The sequence below is a fragment of the Sander vitreus genome, chromosome 15 (genome assembly GCF_031162955.1).
Source record: "Sander vitreus isolate 19-12246 chromosome 15, sanVit1, whole genome shotgun sequence".
Classification (NCBI taxonomy): domain Eukaryota; kingdom Metazoa; phylum Chordata; class Actinopteri; order Perciformes; family Percidae; genus Sander; species Sander vitreus.
The window spans coordinates 13930344-13954199 of NC_135869.1; the positions used below are offsets into that span (position 1 = coordinate 13930344).

Below are 23856 nucleotides of genomic sequence, written 5' to 3' on the forward strand. Positions count from 1 at the left end.
GGATGGTTACAATGTCCTTTTGAAAGAGGGATCTGATCCTTCTCTGTTTCGGATTGAAGGCCTCGATAAAAGACATATTTTCCCTATTATGGTGTCATGCAATGACAACAGACAAGGAGAAATAAGTGGTTCAGTGTTACCTCTAAATAACATAATCACACCTTTTGGAATGGCATCCATAACAATAACAAACTCTTTTGGGGTAACAGGGATGTTATATATACTAATAAGACAGGAATTCAGAGTAATTCATAGAAGACCATCTGCATTGAATAACTGTTTGACAAATAGAATATTATTGTTAAACCAACTCTGGAAAATAAGGATTTGTTTTTGAATAATATGTCCCTGTTATTCCAAATGAGATACCAATGAGGAGAGAAATGTTCGTAAATATGTTTGTAAATAAGAGACCAAAGTCCCAAGAACCCTTTTTTCTCGTGTTCCGACTGGACCAATTTGGGGATTATTAAATTCCTCTGACTGCAGTTCCTGTAACTCTTTCAGCTCCTACTTCAGGGCAGGGTCTTTCCCTTTTCTGCATCTTTTTAATATTGTATTAACTTCACTGTTTAGCATGCATTCTACTTTTGTAAACAGATCTTAAGTTTATCTTTGCATTCTAAAGTTTGCTGTGTTGTGTTTTACTTTGATATAAATAAAATATTTAATAGAAAAGTGGGTTACTACAGTTATTTGTACATGCACACATGAAGGTAGGCCTACCTGCTTGATTAAAAAGAGCAGCAGCAATTTAAATGGCTGTGGTATCATAACAAAATATTGTGGTGGTTAGATGGCTGTGTTATAATAACAAAAGGTCTTTTGTGTTCACACAACCATTTAATCACACCTGTTGACATTCTTGTGAAATGTTTGTGTTATCATCACGAAAGGTCTACACTGGCATTCAGACAATTTACCCCTCCTACCAGTTCCTATGACCACTTGGCCAGTGTGAATGCAAATGGGAAAACCGGTTTTAGGGGAGAGTAGTTAGTAGAACTGCTTAGAAGTGCACTGTTCCTATAACTACTTGGTCAAAGAGGCTCAAGCTAACAGCAATTAGTATAGGGTAGATGCTAGATCGGAACTGCTAGACGTGTCGACGTCAAAGGACGTGCCTCGTGCCCCGCCTTATTCTTCAAATTAAAAGCATAAAGTTTTGTCACTTACCAAAAATGCAAACATTTTACTAGAGCACTAATATATCATCAGAACAATCAATGAATAATCGCAATAGCCAAAATAGATTTGTATCATGGTATTGTGGATACCATTATTGTTACATTACGAACATAGCTATAGTTACTCTGAAATGAAAACCGGAAATGATTGTTTTAGCTCAACACTGATCGCCATCGGCCGACGCCTACTAATTGGAAGATCGGTAAGTGAAACATCTACCTTACATTTATCGTTAAATAAATAGTTTACCAGTTTTATGACCTCAGTCTTCCCTGCTCTCTTTTAAGCCAACGATGTCTTATTTGAAAAGTTCCGACCTCTTAACGAATGGCGAAAACGGACAAAGTTTGATGTGAAATGGCGGTGTATGTGGCTAGCAGGAAGTTATTAGTTAGTACACTGAGAGCGAGACGTAGGGTATATTTCTATGATTATATTTTGTTTGTGACAATAGCTAAACACAACAAAGGTCGGCACAGTTAAATGTAGGCTGCTGTTACAAGCTTGGCAGTAACGTTAACGTACATGTCACCAAACTTGTTCAAAACGCATGTTGAAACCGCCAGATGTTTATGATTAAAACAACTGTCCAGCTTGTACTTTTTCCAGTGCCACTATACTGTTGTTGGACGCTTGTGTTTGTTATGTTATGAAAAGCTTATGGCCTATTAGCTTTAAGGGATAACAATCTAACTTTACTAACTTACTTTACCTCGAAGTCCCCATAAGAGTAGTTTTATGCTTATTTCATGTTTGGCAATATTGATAAATGCCATTCAATTATCAGCTCTTTTCTGATTGATTGATATATTAAACATTAAGCCATTATTAGCTCGGATTTAATTGTTTTACATTTGTCACCACTGACATGTATGTTGAGTCCAAGTCCTGCAACATTTCCACCCTGCATTTATAGTTTAGCAGCCCTGGGCTGTCCTTTCTACTTTGCCATGAATAAAAATAAAGTGCAGAAAGAACATTGTAAGACAGCTCATTTACTACAAAGTAGGGGGCCACTCTTGTGCACTTCTACATTAAAGCAGTTTACTACATAGCTGTTATTAACATGTAATACAATAACATAGTATATCATATATATTTAAAGCCATATATCAAGTTATACACGCTGGAATTAAACTATACCACAGTGTATACCACGGCTTCCTGAAACTTAATGTTATGTGGATTTTAAGTCTGCTTGTTCAGTTTATGTGTTTTGGATCTTTCCTCAGTATCAGAAAATGCCATTTGGAATAATATCCTGGAATTCACAATAGTCAAACTGTATGTGATTCATGCTTTTGATGAATTTTCAAATTTGTATGTTGACAATTTAGGATTATTTTCAGTATCGATTCATCTGCAGATTAATCAATTAACCCTTTTTTTTAATAAACTGTCAGAAAATAGTGAAAATGTGCATTATAATTGCATTATAAGTTCAAGTTGATGTCTTTTGTCTGACTTAACAGTTCAAAACCCCAAAATATTCAGTTCACACTGATATAAAACAAAGAAAACATGAACACAACTGTGATATGTTTGCAAATAACAGCCTACATCTTTGTATCTATATTGTCAAGGGAAATGATCATTTTCAAATACCCACAATTGATGTACAGAACATGATCCTGGAATGAAAATTTGCAGAAAACGTTAGGAACGGAGGACAAAGTATTAACAGAAAGTTTTTTTCATTATAGTTAATAGAGAAGTAACAGGAAAAAGGGACGTTGTTAGAAGAGACACAGAGAGGTGTGGAGAACTTTAAGTCATGGCATGCAGATGGTTTCTTAGGAGCTCTGGACACATGTAGTCTAGGACTAGGACATTTTCTTGAGAATCAGCCGGCGTTTCCCTGAAGAATTCTTGGCTGTGTGTTTCCTGTGGCCAACTTCAGGTTGAGTCCCTTTTCCCTGTCCTTACTAAAGGCTTTGGAATTTCATTAATCTGTGTGGGTGTACAGCAAAAGTCGGCTCAATATAGCCACTAGCTGTCTGTGGAGTTTAGCTCAGGATTTCTCTGCAACTCTAGATAACAATTAACACTTCATATTTGAGATGTATGGTTATTGTGTACTTACTGTACTGTTTAGGTACATCTGTACAATCTAGGGGTGGAACGGTACACTGAAGTCACGGTTCGGTTCATACCTCGGTTCAGACATCACGGTTTGGTACAATGGAGGGAAAAGCATAACAAAAATGCAGAGGGCAATTTTTTTTATTGTGCATGTCTCAGGCTGTACCACCTAGTGTCATCCAGTCTCTCCCCTGAGCTAGCTGCAACAGCCTGAAGCGTATAAAGTAAGATGTAAACAGTAAATAATAAGTAGGCTACCCCACATCATCTCCAGACTCCATCTGGAACTTGTAAACAAAATAAGACAATCAGCTGGTAGTGTGATATGGGAGACAAGTGCTTCTCTTATATGTGAATGCACAGAGCAGGGGTGTTAAAAGAGCCGCTTCGGTTACACAGAGCAGTTGGCGAATTGTGGCGTTAGCTTCACACGCTGACAGCGGAGCTAGCAGCAAACCGCGAAGCAAATGGACCTGGAAGCCATTTGTGGTCGAGGCAAGAAGGGATACAGCTACAGTACATCCGTGTTTGGTTGTATATGGAAGGGACTAGTTTGCTTCGTGTGGACTCACTGGACCGACTCGACATGTAGGCGGAGCTTGGGAGCTTCAGAGCTAAGGCGGGGCTACAGATTAGGTGTCCCTAAGAAACGTGTATGTAACAGTAGTTCCACATTACATTAATTTGCACGCAAGTTTTATTTATTTTTATACCGTGTATTCTCCGTGTAAATTCATGTACCGAACCGAGACGCCTGTACCGTTTTGGTTCAATACGAATACATGTACCGTTCCACCCCTAGTACAATCTCATGTAATCCAATGCAACAGCCCATAATAACTCCTATCTCTGTGTGTGTGAAGTTTAGAATTCAGTTCCTGTTGACACTGGAGAAATGACAAACATTCATTCCAGTTTCTCAATTGTGAGGATTGCTACTTTTCTCTGTTTTACGTCATTTTAAATGGAATAACTTTGAATTCCTAAAAACAAGCTAGCAATTTGTAGACATTACTTTCGGCTTGAGGAAATTGTAAATGGGCATTTTATTGACTATTTTCTGATATTTTATAGACCAAACTAGAACTGCAACTAATGATTTTTGTCATTATTGATTGATCTACCTATTATTTTCCAAATTCATTGTTTGGTTTTGACATTAGAATGCCAGCAAATAGCAAAAAATGCTCATAACAATTTCCCACAGCCCAGGGTGACGTCTTGAAAATGTCTTTTTTTGTCAGACCAACAAGATATTCGGTTTACTAATATAGAGGACTAAGAGATTCAGATTAACTTTCGATCTAGAACGCTGCATCCCTAACTGCATTTCTCAGTTTTATATGCCTTATCTTTTGATGAAGTTTGAGACTTGAGACCTTTTTATATCCTGTGCTCAGCAGCCATGTTGAGTCTTGCTGCTCATACTCACTATCCAGGTCTGGTTCTGTTGATTTAAATTGAGTCACTGCTGTTACAAATATGCAACATGGGTTTTTTTTAGACTTTGTTTCCCCGGTAGCTATGAAAGTAGCCAAAACTAACCCCTAACTGCCTAATCCTAATTCTGTAATTGTTACAATCATTTACCCTATTTTATCTTCTTTAAGTTATTGTTGCCATGACACCAATGTGTTTCCTTTACACTAAGGAGGCAATGAGCAACTTGTATTTAGCTTTGTGTTCTTGGTTAATGGCGGAGCCTCTTCAGTGGTATTCTGAATTTCCTGTGTTCTGTGGCGGTTTTTATATGAGTAAGTTGTTTTGCTGCTGAAAAAAAAAAAAAAGCAAGTGAGATTATGTCAGATAGATGATAGACGAAGACGCCTGGTATTTCATGTGACAGCTCACACGCTTGCTCCGAATTCTATCAAATTCTCATGGTGGCAAATATTTTCCACAAGAGCCTCATAATATCACATATCAGAATGTTGCTGTGTAAAGAAAACTCTGTTGTTTGAAGTTTATATTGTGGAGAGTATGTGGGGGTGTGACATGACATGTGACAGATTATATAAATTAGCTGACTACAGGGCACATGGTCATTAGGATTAGGGGTGGGAATCATCAGAAGCCTCACGATACGATATCATCACGATACTTATGTCACGATACGATATTACTGCGATTTTAAACATATTGCAATATTCTGCGATACATTGCAATTTATTACCTTTTTTTCAACCTCAGATTTTTCCCAATTTCAATTTATGTCCCCCAAAGGAAAACTTTGTCAACATCTGTTTTACCTAAAAAGATACATTTCTCTTTGTTTATCTCACTTCAATTTTATTGCTGCAAAATGAGATTGTCAAGCAGTCAAACTGACCAACATATATATAATAATAGATCGATACTTGGCGTCTGTGTATCAATACAGTATTGCCATGGAAAATATTGCGATACTATGCTGTGTCGATTTCCCCCCCACCCCTAATTAGGATGTCAGAGCACATGAAAGGTCACACAACTCTTTGCATTTTATTTAGTATTGAATGTTTGTGCAGAAGGTCAGAAACTCTAACAACATGTTCAGACTGACGTTTTAGCCCTAATTATAAAACACTGTATTTGTCCACATTCTGCTTTTAAATCCCATCCATTATTCATTCTTCTTAGAGTATATCTTGGCAGACGTAGGCTACAGAGAGCTAATGTTCTGCTTTTTAACTGTCCAAAGTTCACAGTTGATCATCAAAGGAATAACCAAACATGTTATCCCTTAATCTAGTCAGAGGGAAGAGCAAGTAAGCCAGCCCTGTTGGAGGGAGCTGAGGGAGGGGGGAATATGGAGAAGTGGAGATGCATTTCCCATAAGTCATTGTCAGCCAGCTCCTCCCCTGGTTGGCTGAGAGCCAGCATCAAGTAGAGCGGCAGGGACTGAGCAGAGACGTTACTGAGAATCATGAAGGACAAGGCAGACAAACACACCTTTTACTAATGTGGATGACGGATTATTCATAGCTTCCCTTTTTCCCAGGAGAGATAGCAGCTCAGATTGGCATCTGTTGGTACGTCTACACGCCCCTCTGCCTCACACATACACAGAGTTGTTTTTGTGGTTGTGTTTATTGCAGTGGCTTTTTCTCTATTTCCTTTCCACGTAAATTCATTGGGGTGTGGTGTTACGCCTAGCTTTCAGAGCACCGGCAGCGTCTTAAGAAGGAAGTGACAGTTGAATTGCTTTGTTCTAGATAATCTTGCAGTGCATGAAGTCGGCACACAAGGTAATGACACTACTCATAAGCTTTCATTGAAATTTGACTACAGTTTAATGTCAGTTTGTCTTTACTATTACTTGTAGTAGTACTGTGTTAGTATTGTCAAGAGCAAGAATGTGCAGAACTTACTGGGGAAATGTTTTGGCAGCCATGCGATTGTTTTAGTCTAAATACCAGGATTTATCAAGGTCAGCCTCAATCAAGAATACCTGTACATGCAGAAAGAGTCAAAAGCTGAGTGACAAGGAGAAGCTGCAGTTAAGTGTAATTGACACACTGATACAACATGATGACTGTAGTCCCAGTTTGGGCCTGTAAAACTGCATTTAATACATATAACCAGTGCTGAGATGAAAGGAGTGTGTCTAAGTGTGCTGATTTTACAGTCATACATGTTTTGATGATTATAACTTCCAAGCCATCTGCAGTCAGTTGTGCTAATCTTTATTGGAAATTCAGCCTGGCCTAATGTGCTGTAGTTTAGTTCCTCAGAGTGAAACAAAGTACTTGCATTTAACGACACAGTTGCAACTGTCAAAACAAGGCCAGGGTTGAGTTTCCTGTCTCATCTGCCCACCGCAAACTTTCAAAGTTTCAGTTCAAGTGATCATCATGATCCTCCTGAACCTACTTGACACAGTCAAATATGTAAAACTCTATAACAAGCTATATAGCAGCAGATTAATATGTACTCACCCACAGTACAAAGCCGGTCATTGTTTCATTGGGGTGTGTGCATATTTCTGTTGACAAGAGTAAACATCTTAAGTTGAGTCAAGTATATGAGGTCTTCCGCTTTGCTTGATTACAATGGGTGATCCTGGAAATAACATTTTCTTTTTTTTTTTTTCTGGTGGTGGTTTTATCTCCTTAAAACTAAACAACTAAATTAAGAATCAAACAAAAAAATATAAAAGTCAGCAGAACTTTTAATTTGGAAAAAAAGAGACATATTTGGATGTCTATATTTTCCTCTTTTTAGGCACCATCACTCTCACATTAGCAGTAGCAGATAGTAAAAAGTCCTGCATTACGTTATGGGGAAGCAGTTTTCGGAAGCACAAACTTTACAGCATCTTTTAAAGGTCAGTCATTGGCCAACCATGTGATTTACTGTATAGACACGATGCATTAACATTGTGTTGGCTTACATGTAACTAAATGTTCAACTGAATTAGTTTTAATGTGATAATCAATTGAAAGTGCAGTCCGTAAGGGAGACAAATTTATTGCCATTGCATTTCCACTGTAAAATACTGTTTAAAGTATTCTAAACTACAGCTGCAGTGACTAGTCGATTAATCGATTAGTTGACTGACAGAATATTTATTGGCAACAATTTTGATAATCAAATCATTTTCAAACAAAAATGCCAAACGTTTGCGTGTTCCAGTATCTCAAATGTAAAGATCTGATGGTTTCCTTTGTGATATAAGATAGTCCACTGAGTATCTTTGGGTTTTGGACTGTTGGCCCGACAAAACATGATATTTGAAGATGCCCACGTGGGCTGTGGGAAAAGGGCATTTTTATAGTCAAAAGGATTAATCGATGAAAATAATCAGCAGATGATTTGCAGCCCTATTATTATTATTATTATTATTATTATTATTATTATTATAAACTCTTACAAATTAAACACAGCCAGCATGTGTTCAGCAAACTCCATTATTCTGCAAACTTGTTTGATCAGTTGTTTTTACTCCGAAACACAATGGCATTCAGGGTTTACAAAAAATGACGACAAGATTTCCAAAAAGAGCTGAATAGAGTTTCTGACGTATATGATAAGTTATAATTGCAAACTTTTTGACATTAATGTTGCCATTTGTACGATTATCAGTTGCTTATGATGTTCTCTCTCTCTCGCTCTCTCTCTCTCTCTCCAGATCCAGCAGATGAAATGGCGGTGAGGCAAAGGATTTTTAACTCAACAGCACCCTTCTCTGGGTCATCCCAAGCTGAGCTAAAGGGGTCGTACTCACCCTGCTCAGCTGCAGACCAGGAGGCAGAGGAGGAGGAAGAGGAGGGGAAGAGCAGCAAAATGGACTTCGGTTTCAACCCTTTGATTAACCGTGTCCTGACATATGGGACTGCAGAGCAAGTGGGAGAAATGCCACGGAAGACCTCAACCTTCATTGCCCAAGCTGAATGTAATTATGTCTTTATGATTAAAAGAAATACAAATCGAAAAACTGTGCTTGGACAGAGAGTGTAACATTAACACTGCTCTCTTCAGGTGAAACCCAGGACTCCCAAGAGTTGTGTACATCCTGCTTTGACCGCTTTGTTCCCTCCCCAAACTGCTTCATCAGCAGGTACGACATTACCTTGACAACATTGCCTCTGCATTTCACACTTCATGCTTGTTGAAAGACGCCATACTGAATTATTTAATGCCATGTCTGGAATTTACATCGTTGCCATACTTCTGCTTCAGTATTTCCTCAGAGCACAACAATGTGGCGTGCCCAACCACAGCCTCAATCCAGGAGCCGGGCAGCTCATCGGCACAGCTCACTCCAAGAAAGAAGATCAGGAAGAGACAGAAGCGCAAGTGCAAGAAAAAACTGGAGAAGGAGAAGCAGCGACACAGGCATCGAATGCCCTCTGGAGTGCCTGAACAGGAGAGTGGAAGTTCTCTGGTTCGGATCCTGGTAAGAAGCCTTCACATCTCATTGAGTGTTACATATGAAAAAGCTATTGAAACTGCCATTGAGAAGTAGGTTGGTACATTGTATACTCCTTGTATTCGTAAAAGAAAAAAAGTAGAAAAGAAAAAAAACAAAGGAGAAACAAGTGTTTTCCTTGTGAATCATCTTCAATGATAATTTGCCACATTCTTTAGCAGTCGGAGGCTCGTCCTCTAGACATTCCCATGCAAACATTTGCCTTCCTGTGTTGTGGAAGTGAATCACCGAATTCAGACAAAGCTGCCTCTCATGGCCTTGAACATTCAGCCCCTGAGCAAACTCACCTGAGAATGTAAACACCATGGATTCTGATCAGCCATGCTTTTTGCTTGTGTCCTGAAGGAGTCATCGTCTCTTGGAGGGAGAAGCCACATCAGTACTTCTTGCTGTAGCAGCATTGAAAGCTCAGAAGAGCAGGACAGAGGGCCTTCTCTCTACATACGACAGATCTACAACACAGGCTCAAGCTGCTCTCCTCTAAACTGGGACACCGTCTCCAGTCTCCATTCCTATGGGCAGGACAGCGACTCAGACTCCCTCAGCAATCTGGGAGACTGTTCACTGGCTCTTGCTGGCCTCAGGGGCAGCGTCAGTCAGGGGGATCGGTGCTACGCATTGCCCTTTTTCAAAGATGTGGAGAGGGATGTAAGAGAAGAGGAAGATGACCTCTCAGCAGCTGACTCTGTCAGCACTGAGGGAATAATCTTTTACAATGAAGTACGTTCTGTTTTAAGTCTACTTTCTGTCTCGGTTTAAAATTATGTTCAACCACAATAACTTATTCTCTCTTATTCTATCAGAAAATCCAGCCTGTGGACTACAAATACAAGGAAGGGAGGGAGTATGTCCTCTCACAGTTTATCAAGGAGGGCTCCTATGGTGAAGTACACAGTGCTCAAGATGTCAACACAGGCTTCAAATTTGCTGTCAAAAAGGTAACGCAGAGCAAATTGCCCTCTTAGTTTTTTCCCCCCACTGCCTAGTTTTGAAGTGTGCTCACTCTTTTGTTCCATCCTCTTCTCACAGATAGCCCTGAAGAGGTCCATCAGTGAGGAGGTGGGTGCGTGGAGTGCCCTCAGATCTCCTCGTGTGGTGAAACTCTTTGGAGTGGTCAGAGAGGGGCCTAACGTTGTCCTCTTCATGGACCACAAATCTGGTAAACAAACCTCACTTCTGCCTTTTACACGCATCACATTCTGCCAGTGCTCACTGCTGATGTTGAGATTGAGGGTTAGGGTGGAAATTGTTGGGTGATATGTGATGAATTAAGCGCAAACACATGAGAATAATGAAGATTACAGAAAAAAATGGATGTGATTAGTGTTGAGATGTGGAAGTGGGTGGTTCTGGGACGCTGGAAATGACTGTTGAGCTTCCTTAAAGTGTTATGGTCCAAATTACACCAAACAACTGTGATGGGAGATGCCTGCTCGATAATCGCAATGACATACCTCACACTTTTCCTTTGTCAACAAATACCAGGCCATAATAGAAGGAATAGTTGAATCAGACACTGTAAATGGCTAAATATTAACAAGACATAGTCTTTATCCTGGTCTGACCTCATCTGTTATTCCAGGCTCTGTGGGCCAGCTGATAACAGAGCGCGGCCGGCTGCCAGAGGACCTAAGTCTCCACTACCACTCGCAAATCTTAACAGCACTGGAGTACTTGGGGAAGAAAAAAGTGGTGCATCTGGACATTAAAGGTACGTTATACAACGGGATATTTTGACAATTTCTTTTTCAGTTAAACTAATGTTCAAGTCACGTGGCCAGTTAGCTCAGTTGCTCCGCACATATCCAGAGGTTTATTCCTCGACGCAGAAGGTCCAGGGTTGGAGTCTGACCTGTGACGGTTTTCCTGCATGTCTTTCCCCCCCCTCTCTCTCTCCCCTTTCATATCTCAGCTTTCCTATCCAATAAAGGCAGAAATGCCCAAAAATGTAAAAAAATAAATAAAATAAAACTAATGTTCAAGTCTAATCTGAGTTACACTGAAAAGTGAAAACACGAATGGTTAAGATGTCATAAAGAAAACTGATTTGAACTCTTGAGTGTGTATCCTTCAGCCACATAGTTACTGATGCTTGACATATCTAAGTCATAACAAAAAATCCTCCCACAGTTTTCTAAAGACAAACATTAAACATTAAAAGACATAATGTAGTACTGTTATTTCATTTAGTCCTGAACCCACTGGGTTTAACCTCAGATTAACCATCATCATTAGTTTATTCTAATCGTTTTAAGAACTAAGCTATCTAAAGTATTTGAGTAATTTTCAGTATATGAAATTTTCTGAAATGCAACAAAAGCAAGAAGCAAATTTTGGTACTTTTTCCCCCAAAAAACACATGGGTGAAAACTAAATGTTTATCTCTTTACTGTTTACAAGTTAATAATGGATTGTAATAATCTTGTGTCCTCCTTGATTTTGCCACTTCTTGATCTTGTAAATGTTTTTTTTTATACAGTCTACTCTAGAGCGACAAATTATCTAAAATGTAAATGTAAAGACTTAAAAAGCTCAGATATTGGCATCAGCCCATAAACACTTTTAAGATGAGTTTTAACAGCCGTAATTGTACGGATCAAATTAGCACAATAGTAATAACAGTAAAACTAAATGTGTCAGCTTGACTTTTACTTGTTGTGGTACCTAGTGGAAAACAAAAACATACAGAGAGAATAAGTCAGATTTAGTTCTCAACTGAGGATTTTGTGTCTTTGTGTGCAGCTGTTGTGTGGAACACAAGTGTCACGTATACAGTAGATCCTCAGCACCTGTGTTGTGAAACCAGACTACCACAGAGAAGACGGGCTGGGAATTTCCCACAGTGTGACTCACCGCTGCTCTTCAGAGGCGGCGCGTATGCACAGAATCAGGAGAGCAAGAAGGAAAGGGAGAACGAAACAGAGAGGGGGGATGGGACGAGGAGCAGGAAGTAGTTAGCGAGAGAAGAGAGAGAGAACTAAGTACAGAGTCAGAAAAAAGACAGAAGATGAAAATAAAGTATAAAAAAAGAGGAAAGAGAAAAAAAGAGAACTAAGTTAGAGGAAACAAAACATAGACTTAAACAGGAAGACAAACGGGATTGTGCTGTTGCAGCTCAGGCGCCACCTGGTGTCTGTAATGCGTCAGGGTGACGCCAAATCTCTTTATCTGCTACCTGTTTGCTACTAGACTCCACGTTCATTCCTTATTAAAGTGTTTTCTACAGCAGCTGTCCCTTGGTGACGTTATTTTTCCATCTTATTGTGCTCCTTTGTCTGTCGACTGTTTTGCGTCTGTGCAGCTGCCCTGTTTCTAATTATGTCATCAACAACTACACAAGTCATGGAAAGCAGTGCTAATGCAGTGGATTATTGACTCTGCTTGCTTCCCACAGCTGACAATGTGTTGCTGTCGGAGGACGGTAGAGACACCTTCCTGTGTGACTTCGGACACGCAGAGAGGCTCAACAATCAGGGACAGAGCCTCAGTGGGTCCAAAGGTAAATACTGTGCGACTATAGCGATTCCGTTAAGAAGATGGGTCATTTATCCACTTCGGTGTATTAAGTCATTGTTTTCCCAATGTAATTCAATGCAGATCTGAAGGGCACAGAGACCCACATGGCCCCTGAGATTGTAAAAGGGGAACCCCGCGGAGCCAAAGCAGATGTGTGGAGCAGCTGCTGTATGTTACTGCACATGCTCAATGCGTGTCAACCTTGGACAAGATACTACACCTGTAGACTTTACCTGAAGGTATACTTCACAGACACCACACCCCGCTGTTTCATCGCCGATGCGCAGTCCACTCTTCACAATATTCACACCAGACTTTGTGATGGTTACAGATTGCTAACGAGCCTCCGCCTCTGAGGGAGATCCCGCCTGACTGTAGCCCTCTCACAGCTGACGTTATCAAGGCGGGACTTCAGAAGGATCCAGCCAAGAGAGCATCAGCATCGGATCTCAAAGTAAAAACTGCCAGAGCTCTGAAAGAAGGTAACTAAACCTGTACGGTGTTCATATCAATGCAAGCGGTGCAGCCATACACACAGCCATACATACACAGGTAAATAAATTAAGCAAATAACAAATGACGGGGGAATTGGTTATTGTGCGTTTCCATAATAATGGCGGTATAACAAAAAAAGCTATGTATTGTAGCCCCACTTTCCTTTTGTAGAGACCTGATAAATAATGTTGCATTAGGATTTTTACTAAAAACGAGATCTGTGCTTTACCGTCTTGTCTTAGACTCATGTTCAATATCTTTTAAGAGCAATAATAACTGTAAATAAAAATATTGATTTCTTTTTAATCCGAAAAATGTTTTTGTCAATTGTTAAGAGAAACTGTAGTAAGAAAATCAACCTGAGACTATAATTATATATATATATATATATATATATATATATATATATATATATTTATTTCAAAAAGAAATGACCCCCTCGATGCATCATCCTCAGACCTATGTATTGTGTTTGTGTGATTGCAGTGGGAGGACTCACCAGCCCAGTGAAGGGACCCTACACAGAGCCACTATATATCACAAACAAACCTCCTGACTCCCTGCAACTTAGCAACAGCAGCTTTAACTATGAGAATGATGATGACCATCAAGAGTCTGTGAAAGTGATCACAACGGGGAGGACGGAGAAACTGGATGATGATGATGATGGCGATGAAGATAAGAAGGCTGGTTGTAATGAGTCAAAGCGAGACTCACTTTTCTGTCCACAAACGCTGATCTCTGAGCCGAACCACAAGAGGGGCAACAAGATCACCACTGTGCCTGAACTTGAGCTACGTAAACTGGAGCGAGGTGAGGTTTCTCTCAGTGTTCTGCTTACTTTCTTTCGTGTCTTAAATGTTTGACCCTACTCATTGTTTTCCTTCTCGTTTGCAGATTTCTACCTGAGCAGTCTGTCCCAGCTCCACTCCGCTGAGATGCAGGAGCAGCTCTTGTCTTGTCTTAGCAGTGACCCTTATTCCACATGGGAACCACTGGACAAAAAGGTAACCCAAAATTCACAATAGAGTACATTCAGGTCATGACCGTTTGGATTGATAACTTAAACCCTTATTTACTTATCATTTATCTCAGACATCCAGAAAAGGGGCATTTGAAACAAGTTCTGGGAAGTGTTTATTGTTGTAAACTTTAAAAAATCATCGCAGAACAAGAATTTTGCTTCTAAAAATGGATCAATTTGACCTGGTCAAATACTCAAGAAATTGCAAAATTGGATCCATTTAAACAAAGAGCTTTATTTATTTGTCATCCATTTTGACTAAAGTATTAACAGACCCACTGTTTGGCTTGTGTTCCTCTTTTTTAACCCATTATTATAGGACTCGGGCCGCTGGTCCCTGAGCCCAGGAGATGACTTTAGCTCTGGTGTCTTCTCCTACAACAGTCAGCCAGACGTGCAGGTTTCCAGTATGGATTTTCTGAGTCACACACAGCTACCACCACCCTGTTGCTTTGAAGGTGAGATAAAACATTAAGGTGTCTCTTAAACTATTTAATGTAGTACCAAACTGTAACGTGTATCTCTCTGCTCTGTGATTGGCTCAGGGGTGGATGTCTGCATCAGAGACTTCAACAAGAGAAGCATTCGCATCAGAGAGACACGCCGGGTGAAGGTGGGCCACATCGCCACTGGAATCAGTGATCAGGTGAGGGCTACCAGCTTCCCACACTCAAGTTTAGAGACAGCTAATAATGTTCTGTTTCAGTGTTTGTAAAAAGCAAGATTACATCTGTTTAATGTGTATGTGTGTCTCTCCTTTTTAGATCTCTGAGAGGGTTTTCACCCTGGAAACCCAGCAGGGCCAGCAGGTTGCTCACGATGAGGAGGTGCAGGATTCCGGTCTTAAGCTGAACTGTGTTCCTGCCCCAGACTTCAGCTCTGCCTGGAGGTGGAGGATCAGAGACGGAGTGCTGGAGACGAGATAGAGCCACACAGCTCTCTGCGTCCATCTTAACTGTCCTACAGTACTTGCAAATATTTGCCTTTCATTTGTCACAATGTTTAGGACCATGCTTTCATGAGAAACAAATAAAAAATAAATCTACCAGAATTGCCTTTTTAACAAACATGTCTTATGATTTAAATGCCATAATGGGAGGGGCTGTTGGGTAGATTTTTGTCTTTCAAGTGCTAATTACTCAGTCAAAGTACTGAGCTTTTTTGACCACTGTGACATTTACATGTTGCACCCTTTCTTATTGCATGTTTAAATAGAGACATTAAACAGCATATGAAACTATGCAGTGTATGATACATTATTGATCTTACTTATTCACCTCATTCACAATCCAGTCTGTAATACCATATTGGTTCATTAGTTCACAAACCCACACAGTGACTACGGACATTTCTGTTGTATTTTAATTACTTTATGTAGGATTTAGTCTGTCTCCCAGTAACATTATATTTAGTTAAACTTAATTGTTATTTCTAGGTTATAGATGCTATTAAACACTAATTCAGTCTGCTGGACCTTTGTCCAGAATAAGACATCTTATGGTCAGATTGTCATGTTTAATACAGAAAACCATAGTCCCCAGAGAACCATTTGTAATGATTTGATGACCCTCTGACCTTCCCTCTATTTCCACCGTGAGATTCATAATCCCCTTGAACGAAAGTTGTCTTACTTGAAGTTACTTTGAAAGGACTGCAATGCCTGGATTTTCATAACCGTTGCAGAGGATTTTCATGAAACCTTGAGGTTGAATCTCAGTGGTTTTGGTGACCCCCCCCCTGACCTTTCCTCTAGCACTGTCATCGGGCCAGATTTTCCACTTGTGCACAAGCAATATCCAAATCTAACAGATAACCATAACATTTACTAAGTAGATTTATGCTCCTCATATTATGAATTCTGTCCACAAGAGTCTCAAAAAGCATCCTACATGCTAAAGTAACTTTGTTAACTGCCAGACTGACACAATTTGCTGAGCACAAAATTACCAAATGTCTATATCCTATCATATCCGTCAGTACCTCCCTCACGCTACATTTCATATTTATTGCTCAAATACAAATACAAAACTAAGAATCTACAGCTATGCTAGTGGCTCTGTGGAGCTGCAGCAGTTTACAGAGTTGTTTTAGAGCTTTTAACTGCCTTTATGAAAAATTGAGAATGACACACAAAGGTATGCCAGTCAGATTCGAAACCAGGCCGCTGCCAAGGACTTAGCCTACATTGGGGTGCACGCTCTACCAGTTGAGCTCCAGGTCACTCTGGGCACAGCAGTTCTTTAAGCTAAATTCTAACATTAGCATACCGAGCTGGTATTTGATAATCACATTCATTTATTATATAAATAATCCTCATTCCTACCCATATTATACATAGCCATAGCCACAGTCAAGAGTTTAAAGGTTTATTTTCCATATTACAAACAGACAAAGACCACAGCAAAATGATTTTCAGGGGGACTGGAAACTAATTTCAGCTTTACAAATGAGATAGAAAAAGGTGAAAAATTTGAGGATATCAAAGTGATTTCATAGTAAAAAAACACCAAGGCACTGACAAACAATAAGAATGTATAAAAAGTAATTTGCTGTGTAGATAAGATTTTGTAGTTTGAATATCTCAAGTAAACGTACAGTACTTTGAATATGTGTGAAGTGAGGTAAGCACCTGTGAGCAATCCAGGGCTTTCTGTGTCTGCAGTATAACATATCTTCCATACACTATGGGAAATGACAGTTTGTGAGATGTGGCTCCATTCACATTCACAACACAGACAATAATAGGCAGGATTTTTTCAGATGGGAGCCACATTAAGGTTGGTAAGTCGGAATGCCCAAAAGGAGCATTTGATTAAATGTTACATTTAGATGAATGCGACTGCATAATTCGCAACAACTTTGTACACAGGTCCCTGTTGTGGCACTTGTGTTATCCACTGAAATAAGGTTGAGCTGTGCATTCAAGGGGAGAAATTATTGGGTAATTTCTCTTCGTCTATATCATCTTCCCAGTAAATCTAATAATTGTTTGTAAAAAATATTTCTTTAACTCAATGGGATGTGACCACCCTTCAACACGTTCATTGCCAGCAGATAATTTACAGCAGTTAACACTCATAAATACATATGAAGATGGATTCTCTAGCATACAAACACCATGGTGAGATGGATAGAGAGAGTGGGAAGATCAGAAAAGCAAAGTGAAACTAAAAATAAAATGAAAATAATGGAAAACGGAAACAAACAAAAATGTTTAGTCAATCTATCGTTAGGACAAAAAACAAAATGTTTTTTTATACGTTATTGTCTGTACCGAGTAAAAAATAAATTACTTAAAATGCATTCCCTGTTCAAGTCTGACAAACTCTCCACCACCCCCCGCACACTTTGGGCTCACTTCCTCAGTGGCATAGGAATTATGGGAGCGATAGTGCGTTTAGTCTAACTCCCAATCCTTGAATGAAAGGGAGGCAGAAACAGAGTGGCTCTTCGTGTCCAAATACAAGCTCATTCCTGTTCAACTTGTTCACTCTGCCATAACTTCTTTCTGTTCTCTTTCATGTTCTAGTCCCAATTTCCCACAGGCATACTTCTTCATCTCTTCACCCCTCACATCTTGCGAATGACTAGAACAGTGGTCAGAACACCGGCCAAGAAAACTCCCACCGTCTGCCATGTGGGTGTGCCAAAATGGGATCGAATACCCTCCTAAAAGTCATGAACAGACAAATATTAGCATGTGTCATACAAGCAATCAGGAGCAGAAGCTCAATTACTAATGAATGAGTTTGAACTGCATTTGTTAGCTAGCTTCTTACCCAGCCACCTTGCTCCCTGATCCAGTTGATCACATTTTCTTGGAGGTATTCCATGGTCCAGTTGATTATTGTTCTGATGATATCAGGAACTTTAGTCACAAGAGCCTGAGAAGGTGTGAAAGGGAGATGTTTCAGACTTGAGCAGGTATTTGTTATTCAATCATAATTCCATAATACAGATGTGTCTAACTTAGTTTTGTTTTTATAATGAGGTGAGATACAACAGAGCTGCTAAACTCACTTTGATGACGAGTCGACAGGCGAAGTAGAACAGTGCAACCACCCTGCCCCAGTTGAATTTTCCATCTGAAAAGATCTCAATGGCAACTTTCATAAACATGTCTTTTGTGGGACTGAGTGAAGAGTTGTTTATCATCCTGGGGGAAAATAACATTTAGCGATTACATACAGACTAATTATACAGTTATTACTAGTAAAACCTTGTAATTCATAAATTCCTTAGGCCTGAAATTTGATGGAACTGATACGCAGACAGGTAGCTCACCTTTGGAGCTCTACATTTCCATCCAGCTCATCTCCAATCTGCTGCAGGCACTGGGCAAGCTTCTTGTGGTTTGGGTCGCACAGCTCTCCTCCACCCAGCTGTGCCCTGGTCACTTCAGTATTGCCGTCTCCATGCCGCTGAACCCGCTCGTAGATGAAACTACACAGGGAGACAGTGGTGAAACGGTGAAAAATGTCATCTGTGTTTTAAAAGCCCAATATGCAGTCCTCAAATGTCTTGTTTTGTCCACAACTTAAAGATATTTAGTTTACTGTCATAGAGTAGTAAAGAAACAAACAACAACAAATTTTGTACTTCTAACATAAAAAATGACACAAATCGATGAATCAATTATCAAAATATTTGGCAATTAATTTAATAGTTGACAACTAATCGATTAATCTTTGCAGCTTTACTTGTCCAGATCAATGAGGAGCCCAACTGTATAGTATATACTCACTCTTTTAACAAAACGGCTCCTACTTCCAGTATCTGGTCTTTAGTAATGCCTGAAAGACAAAGGTCAGTGTTAAATCATCCAAATGCTGATACCGTTTTACAACCAGCTATCTCATATTAGAAACTAATGAGTGAATAATTGAAGTATGTGTGCTAGTATAACTGTATGTTTACCGTCACTTCAATCTGAATCTGATGCCCCACTTAGAAGTGAGTTTACTTAGATTAGCCACACTTGAAATAACGGATAAGAAAACATTATTGACCATTTGACCACCTGTGCTTTACTCTTTATATCAGTTGTGTTCGTCTATAAAAGAACCTTGCGAAAGTCATTTGCAGTATACAAAGGCAGTACATAATGTCCACAGTCTGTTAACGTTAGTTGTTAACTTACTGTGACGTTAGGCTAAGTCAATTTACCGAAGTTAGTCAATGTTGTGGCTAACTTTAGCTACATAAAACCGGACGACTGACGTTAACGTTACCGAGCCTGAGAAACCGAGGAGACTTTGAAATTGTCGGTCTAAAAGGACGTAACGTTAGTCTCCTGATATCTGTTTCGGTTTTGTTCAATTATTTGCTAACTCACTCTTGTACAGCCACCTGCTAACCAAGCTAACGTTAACGTTACCTAAAGGCAGAGAAAATGCAAGCTAACATACCATACGGCTAACGTTAAGGTTAGCTATCTAGCTAACCTCAGTTCAGCTAATGTTACCGATAGCAAGCAAACAAGCTACAGCCACAGAACAAGAGTTAATTGTTAAAGTGTGGTATTATCTGTGTCTACCACACTGTTGGCGACAATGACACAGTCAATTTCTTTTGCTGATGCTAGCTAGTACCTTGATCACCTCCTCCCGGGTGTGATGCCATCTTGTTGTTTTCTGCAGGTTGTCTGACAGCGCTTCCGTACAAGCAGAGAACATAGACGGGCTCTGGTGTCATGTGCTCATATTCTTCTTTGTTTAGGTTTATTGTCAGTTGACAAACAACGATTTGGTGCATTACCGCCGCCAACTGGTAACCGCTTGGCCTACAATCTTAAAAAATATAATTAAACTCATAGGCCTATTATTTGCAATCATATGTATTTGTCTAAGATACTTAAATAGGCTTGTACTCGATAACACTCATTTCTTGAGCTATTTTGTAGAATATCTAACACACTAGCCTACTTTTATCTTTATGAAGTTTTGAATCAAATCCCTTCTTTCTTCCTCATATTTCTGACGCTTCCTATCCTTGTTCTTTTTTTTCTACTAATGTTACTGTTGCATCAGGAAGTATCCAAGGAGGTATTCAATTCTAATAGCATTCCTCCCATTTCCATCTGTAATGCATGCTGTTGGAGTTCTTTTAAAAGCACCTACTGTATAATCTCAAACCCTGATATTGAATAGTACCTAACTTTTTGAGAGATGTGCTTGCTGCTGATCCATACATTATACAACCATAATATAATATTAATCTAATTAATCTACTGTATATGGCCTTCAAAGCAGTTCTTTCTGTCCCCCCACTCCCTTACACTTAATTACATTAGTGCATTTATTATTATTATTATTAGTAGTATTATTATTAAGTAACAAAAAATAGCGGGTGCAACACAGATGTCTTCTTACTTGATGGTTTTATTACTTAAGATGCAAAACAGTGACTAACGTTTCGATGTAGAGTTACATCTTCATCACATCGAAACGTTAGACACTGTTTTGCACCTGAAGTAATAAAACCATCAAGTAAGAAGACATCTGTGTTGCACCGGCTATTTTTTGTTACTTTATACCGTTTTTGTCCTGCCTTGGTTGCACCGGATTGTTGTGGTCTGCAGAAGCGCAGAGAACTTTCTCTTTTTTATCTAGTATTATTATTATTTATTAAACATTGCTAACAGCCCGACAGATCATGGACATTCTTATCATACAATTAAAGATTCCATATGTAAAATAAAATAGCCTACATCAATCAAAGTAAATTAAATAGAAACTTATTTATCTCATTATAAATAAACAATGAGATCAATAAGTCAATTTAACTTACTCAGAGAATCTTTAAAATATAAAAGTGTGCGTGTGTATCTTTTGGGTCCGGAGCCTCGCCTTTTAGTAAACGTCATTTCCTGTGTCTTGTGGTCTTCAGTTCGTCGCGCGCATCTTCAGGCCTCTTTACGACTCGGCAGGCAAAGATGGCGGATGCACAAGTACGTTCAGGAAAACGTCGTGGTGAATTTAAAACGTTATTTTTACACTTTTAATAAACACATTTAGCAAGACATGTTAAGTATGTGCCTTTGTATATTGTTCATACACGGCCATAGGCCATTTTAAACCACATTTAGGCTTATTTATGACATTTGTTGTTGCCGTTCTGCAAACCCTCGTGTAACGTTGACCTAGCCGGGATGCTAACTCGCTTAGCTTAGCGTGTTACCACTTAATTTGTAATAGTACCTTGCTTTTTAAATAACGTTACCGCTACGGTAACGATTCCCATCAAACTTTCCAGCTATAATGTAACATGTAATTTCAGCTAAGGGCGATTTTGGTCTTTCATAAGAGGAGGAAGTCGCTGATTAGCTAGCTGAAAGCTAACGTTAACTTAGCAAGGCCGGGAGGTGTTCTCGGAACGTGTCTTTCCAGTGTAGAAAGTGTAGCTAGATGGTGCAGTTAATTTACACGCTCTTAACTTCTTGATCTTCTTGTTCCAGACCGAGAGGGCCTATCAGAAACAGCCCACCATCTTCCAGAACAAGAAGCGTGTTCTGGTCGCTGATGGTGGCAAGGAGGTCAAGGAAAAGCTCCCCCGCTACCACAAGAGTGTGGGACTGGGCTTCAAAACCCCTAGAGAAGTAACTTGAATTGTCTAGAAAATTAGTCAAACTAATGTAGGAAACCAAAGCTTTTATTCTCTTGGTTAGCTGCAAATGATGTTTTTCTCACGATGGTCTTCCAAGCCTTGAGGGTTCTGACGATAATGCCTTTTGGCAATGCTGATGCAGTCACCATAGTTTAAATATGACTTAACTTATGACTTTTTTTTTAATAGCTAACGTTACGGAATATGTAACAATATATTGTTTTCACCAGGCTATTGACGGCACTTACATTGACAAGAAATGCCCCTTTACTGGAAATGTCTCCATTCGTGGCCGTATCCTCTCTGGTAAGTTTAACACTATTCTTACTAGCTTATTGCCACTGGTTTGGGACGCTGCAACAGAACGTGGTCATTTAAACGGCACACTCTTAATACAGTATTCTTATAAAATGGCATACCAAGTAACCTATCTATAATCAAAAGTATACAAAACTACACTGAGGATACTTACATTATCTTACACTTAATACAGAAATATAAAGTGCAAAACGGTAGCACACTTAATGTTACTTTTTGGCTACTTTTGACATTAAGTGTGCAGTTAAATTTCAATTCTTGAATGTGAGTGAAAAATGGCTTAATTCCAGCACTACATGGGTAACAATGTCCACCCGGGCACTGAGTATTGGTGCATCAGGGAAATTGTTCACCTTGTATTTAACAAAGAAAAAACTGACTGCAAATAACATATCCTTGTACAGGTGATTGGTGACGAAATCAAAGCCAGAACCAGTGTCTATACAGGGTAACTTACTACAAACTTCATATTGATATACCTTTTTCGTGTCACACCTGCAAATGATGTTTTTCTCACGATGGTCTTCCAAGCCCTCTGGGTTCTGACGACACTGCCTAATGGCAACACTGATGTAGTGGAGTGACAATCCAATAAAAAGAATTATTAGGGTTCACTGCAATGTCCATAGAAAAACCTGCTGTGATTTTAATATTCCCATATGATGCTGTTCAACACTGCTGTGATATTACAATTCTTTTGTGTCTGGTCTACAGGTGTGGTGACCAAAATGAAGATGCAGAGGACCATCGTTATCAGACGTGACTACCTGCATTACATTCGCAAGTACAACCGCTTTGAGAAGAGGCACAAGAACATCTCTGTCCATCTGTCACCTTGCTTCAGGTACTCTCATGCTTTTAATTTAGGATTCCTACAGTTGTTGCAAACGTGGAACAGTCAATGTTTTTGCAAACTGATAGTTCACAAGAAATGTATATGCTTAAGGTCTGGAAAATGGTGCAGTAATTTGTACGCCCCAGCCAAATTTAATGTCTGGGTTTATTTCAGTTATGTTTAAAGCTACATAACCTACGCTTACCCTATAACGTAATTGTTCTGTCTGCCTAAATGAGATTATCCAGCCATAAAGTAGATAATAACTTGCTGCAAATGATGTTTTTCTCACGATGGTCTTCCAAGCTCAAGAAGCTGTGACGACACTGCCTTTGGCAAACACTGATGCAGCTTGGCTGTACACCTGCTCAAACATGGCTTAATCTTTATCAGCTGTGTAGGACAGAGGTACCCCAACCTCCTGTTAATCTTTCTTGATTTTTTGTTTCTGCAGAGACGTCACAGTTGGAGACATTGTCACCGTCGGAGAGTGCCGACCGCTCAGCAAGACCGTGCGATTCAACGTCCTCAAAGTGACAAAGGCTGCTGGAGCCAAGAAGCAGTTCCAGAAGTTTTAGGTGTGACTGAACAGGAAGGCTGCTGTTTGCTAACTTGTTTTACTGTCAAATAAAGAACCTTGTTTAAATGGGATTTTTTTTGTTCTTTTTAAGTGTATTCAGTCTTTTGCTTGTGCATAAACAGATGTGGTGGTACACTGCATATTACCAGTTTTGTGGCAATGGGTTATGGATGACCTCATTGAGAAAATCTTAGTGATTTAAATCTAGAGATTTAAATAAATCAAAGACTTGCTGAAAAAGGGCAGCAATTTAATATCTGGTGTAAATGCTTGGAGAAACTTAGAATCAAGCTTATTGGCAA

At 39.4% G+C, this 23856-nt stretch overlaps 3 protein-coding genes and 3 non-coding genes across 10 annotated transcripts; 5 read left to right on the forward strand and 1 right to left on the reverse strand.

Annotated features, from left to right (window-relative positions):
- The first annotated feature begins 1176 nt into the window (after positions 1 to 1176).
- On the forward strand, positions 1177 to 15456 carry map3k14a (mitogen-activated protein kinase kinase kinase 14a). Of its 4 annotated transcripts, none has more exons than XM_078269391.1 (16): positions 1177 to 1390; positions 8381 to 8644; positions 8731 to 8809; positions 8932 to 9148; positions 9527 to 9901; positions 9985 to 10119; positions 10211 to 10340; positions 10764 to 10892; positions 12576 to 12680; positions 12779 to 12936; positions 13029 to 13179; positions 13679 to 14005; positions 14090 to 14199; positions 14536 to 14674; positions 14762 to 14862; positions 14981 to 15456. In XM_078269391.1, exons 2-16 carry the CDS (start codon positions 8395 to 8397, stop codon positions 15140 to 15142), a joined length of 2568 nt encoding a protein of 855 aa, XP_078125517.1. In that variant the 5' UTR covers positions 1177 to 1390; positions 8381 to 8394; the 3' UTR covers positions 15143 to 15456. The 4 variants fall into 4 exon arrangements, with proteins under 4 accessions (XP_078125517.1, XP_078125518.1, XP_078125516.1 ...); XM_078269392.1 differs by lacking the exon at positions 1177 to 1390 and adding an exon at positions 6140 to 6281; XM_078269390.1 differs by lacking the exon at positions 1177 to 1390 and adding an exon at positions 6406 to 6497.
- A 1112-nt stretch (positions 15457 to 16568) lies between these two features.
- LOC144530336 (apoptosis regulator BAX-like) lies at positions 16569 to 19925 on the reverse strand. Its single transcript, XM_078269855.1, has 6 exons — positions 19808 to 19925; positions 18961 to 19009; positions 18501 to 18659; positions 18237 to 18372; positions 17996 to 18100; positions 16569 to 17885 (listed from the first exon to the last, which is right to left on the reverse strand). Exons 1-6 carry the CDS (start codon positions 19908 to 19910, stop codon positions 17787 to 17789), a joined length of 651 nt encoding a protein of 216 aa, XP_078125981.1. The 5' UTR covers positions 19911 to 19925; the 3' UTR covers positions 16569 to 17786.
- A 1161-nt stretch (positions 19926 to 21086) lies between these two features.
- Positions 21087 to 23625, forward strand: rps11 (ribosomal protein S11). Of its 2 annotated transcripts, none has more exons than XM_078269875.1 (5): positions 21087 to 21165; positions 21673 to 21813; positions 22052 to 22127; positions 22854 to 22983; positions 23429 to 23625. In XM_078269875.1, the coding sequence occupies exons 1-5, from the start codon at positions 21151 to 21153 to the stop codon at positions 23550 to 23552; spliced, it is 486 nt and encodes a 161-aa protein (XP_078126001.1). In that variant the 5' UTR covers positions 21087 to 21150; the 3' UTR covers positions 23553 to 23625. The 2 variants fall into 2 exon arrangements, with proteins under 2 accessions (XP_078126001.1, XP_078126000.1); XM_078269874.1 differs by having other exon boundaries at positions 21133 to 21187.
- LOC144530864 (small nucleolar RNA SNORD35) lies at positions 21884 to 21967 on the forward strand. The gene has a single exon (XR_013503168.1). It is a non-coding gene; the product is annotated as a small nucleolar RNA SNORD35 (small nucleolar RNA).
- On the forward strand, positions 22636 to 22719 carry LOC144530865 (small nucleolar RNA SNORD35). The gene has a single exon (XR_013503169.1). It is a non-coding gene; the product is annotated as a small nucleolar RNA SNORD35 (small nucleolar RNA).
- LOC144530866 (small nucleolar RNA SNORD35) lies at positions 23246 to 23329 on the forward strand. The gene has a single exon (XR_013503170.1). It is a non-coding gene; the product is annotated as a small nucleolar RNA SNORD35 (small nucleolar RNA).
- Positions 23626 to 23856: the final 231 nt, after the last annotated feature.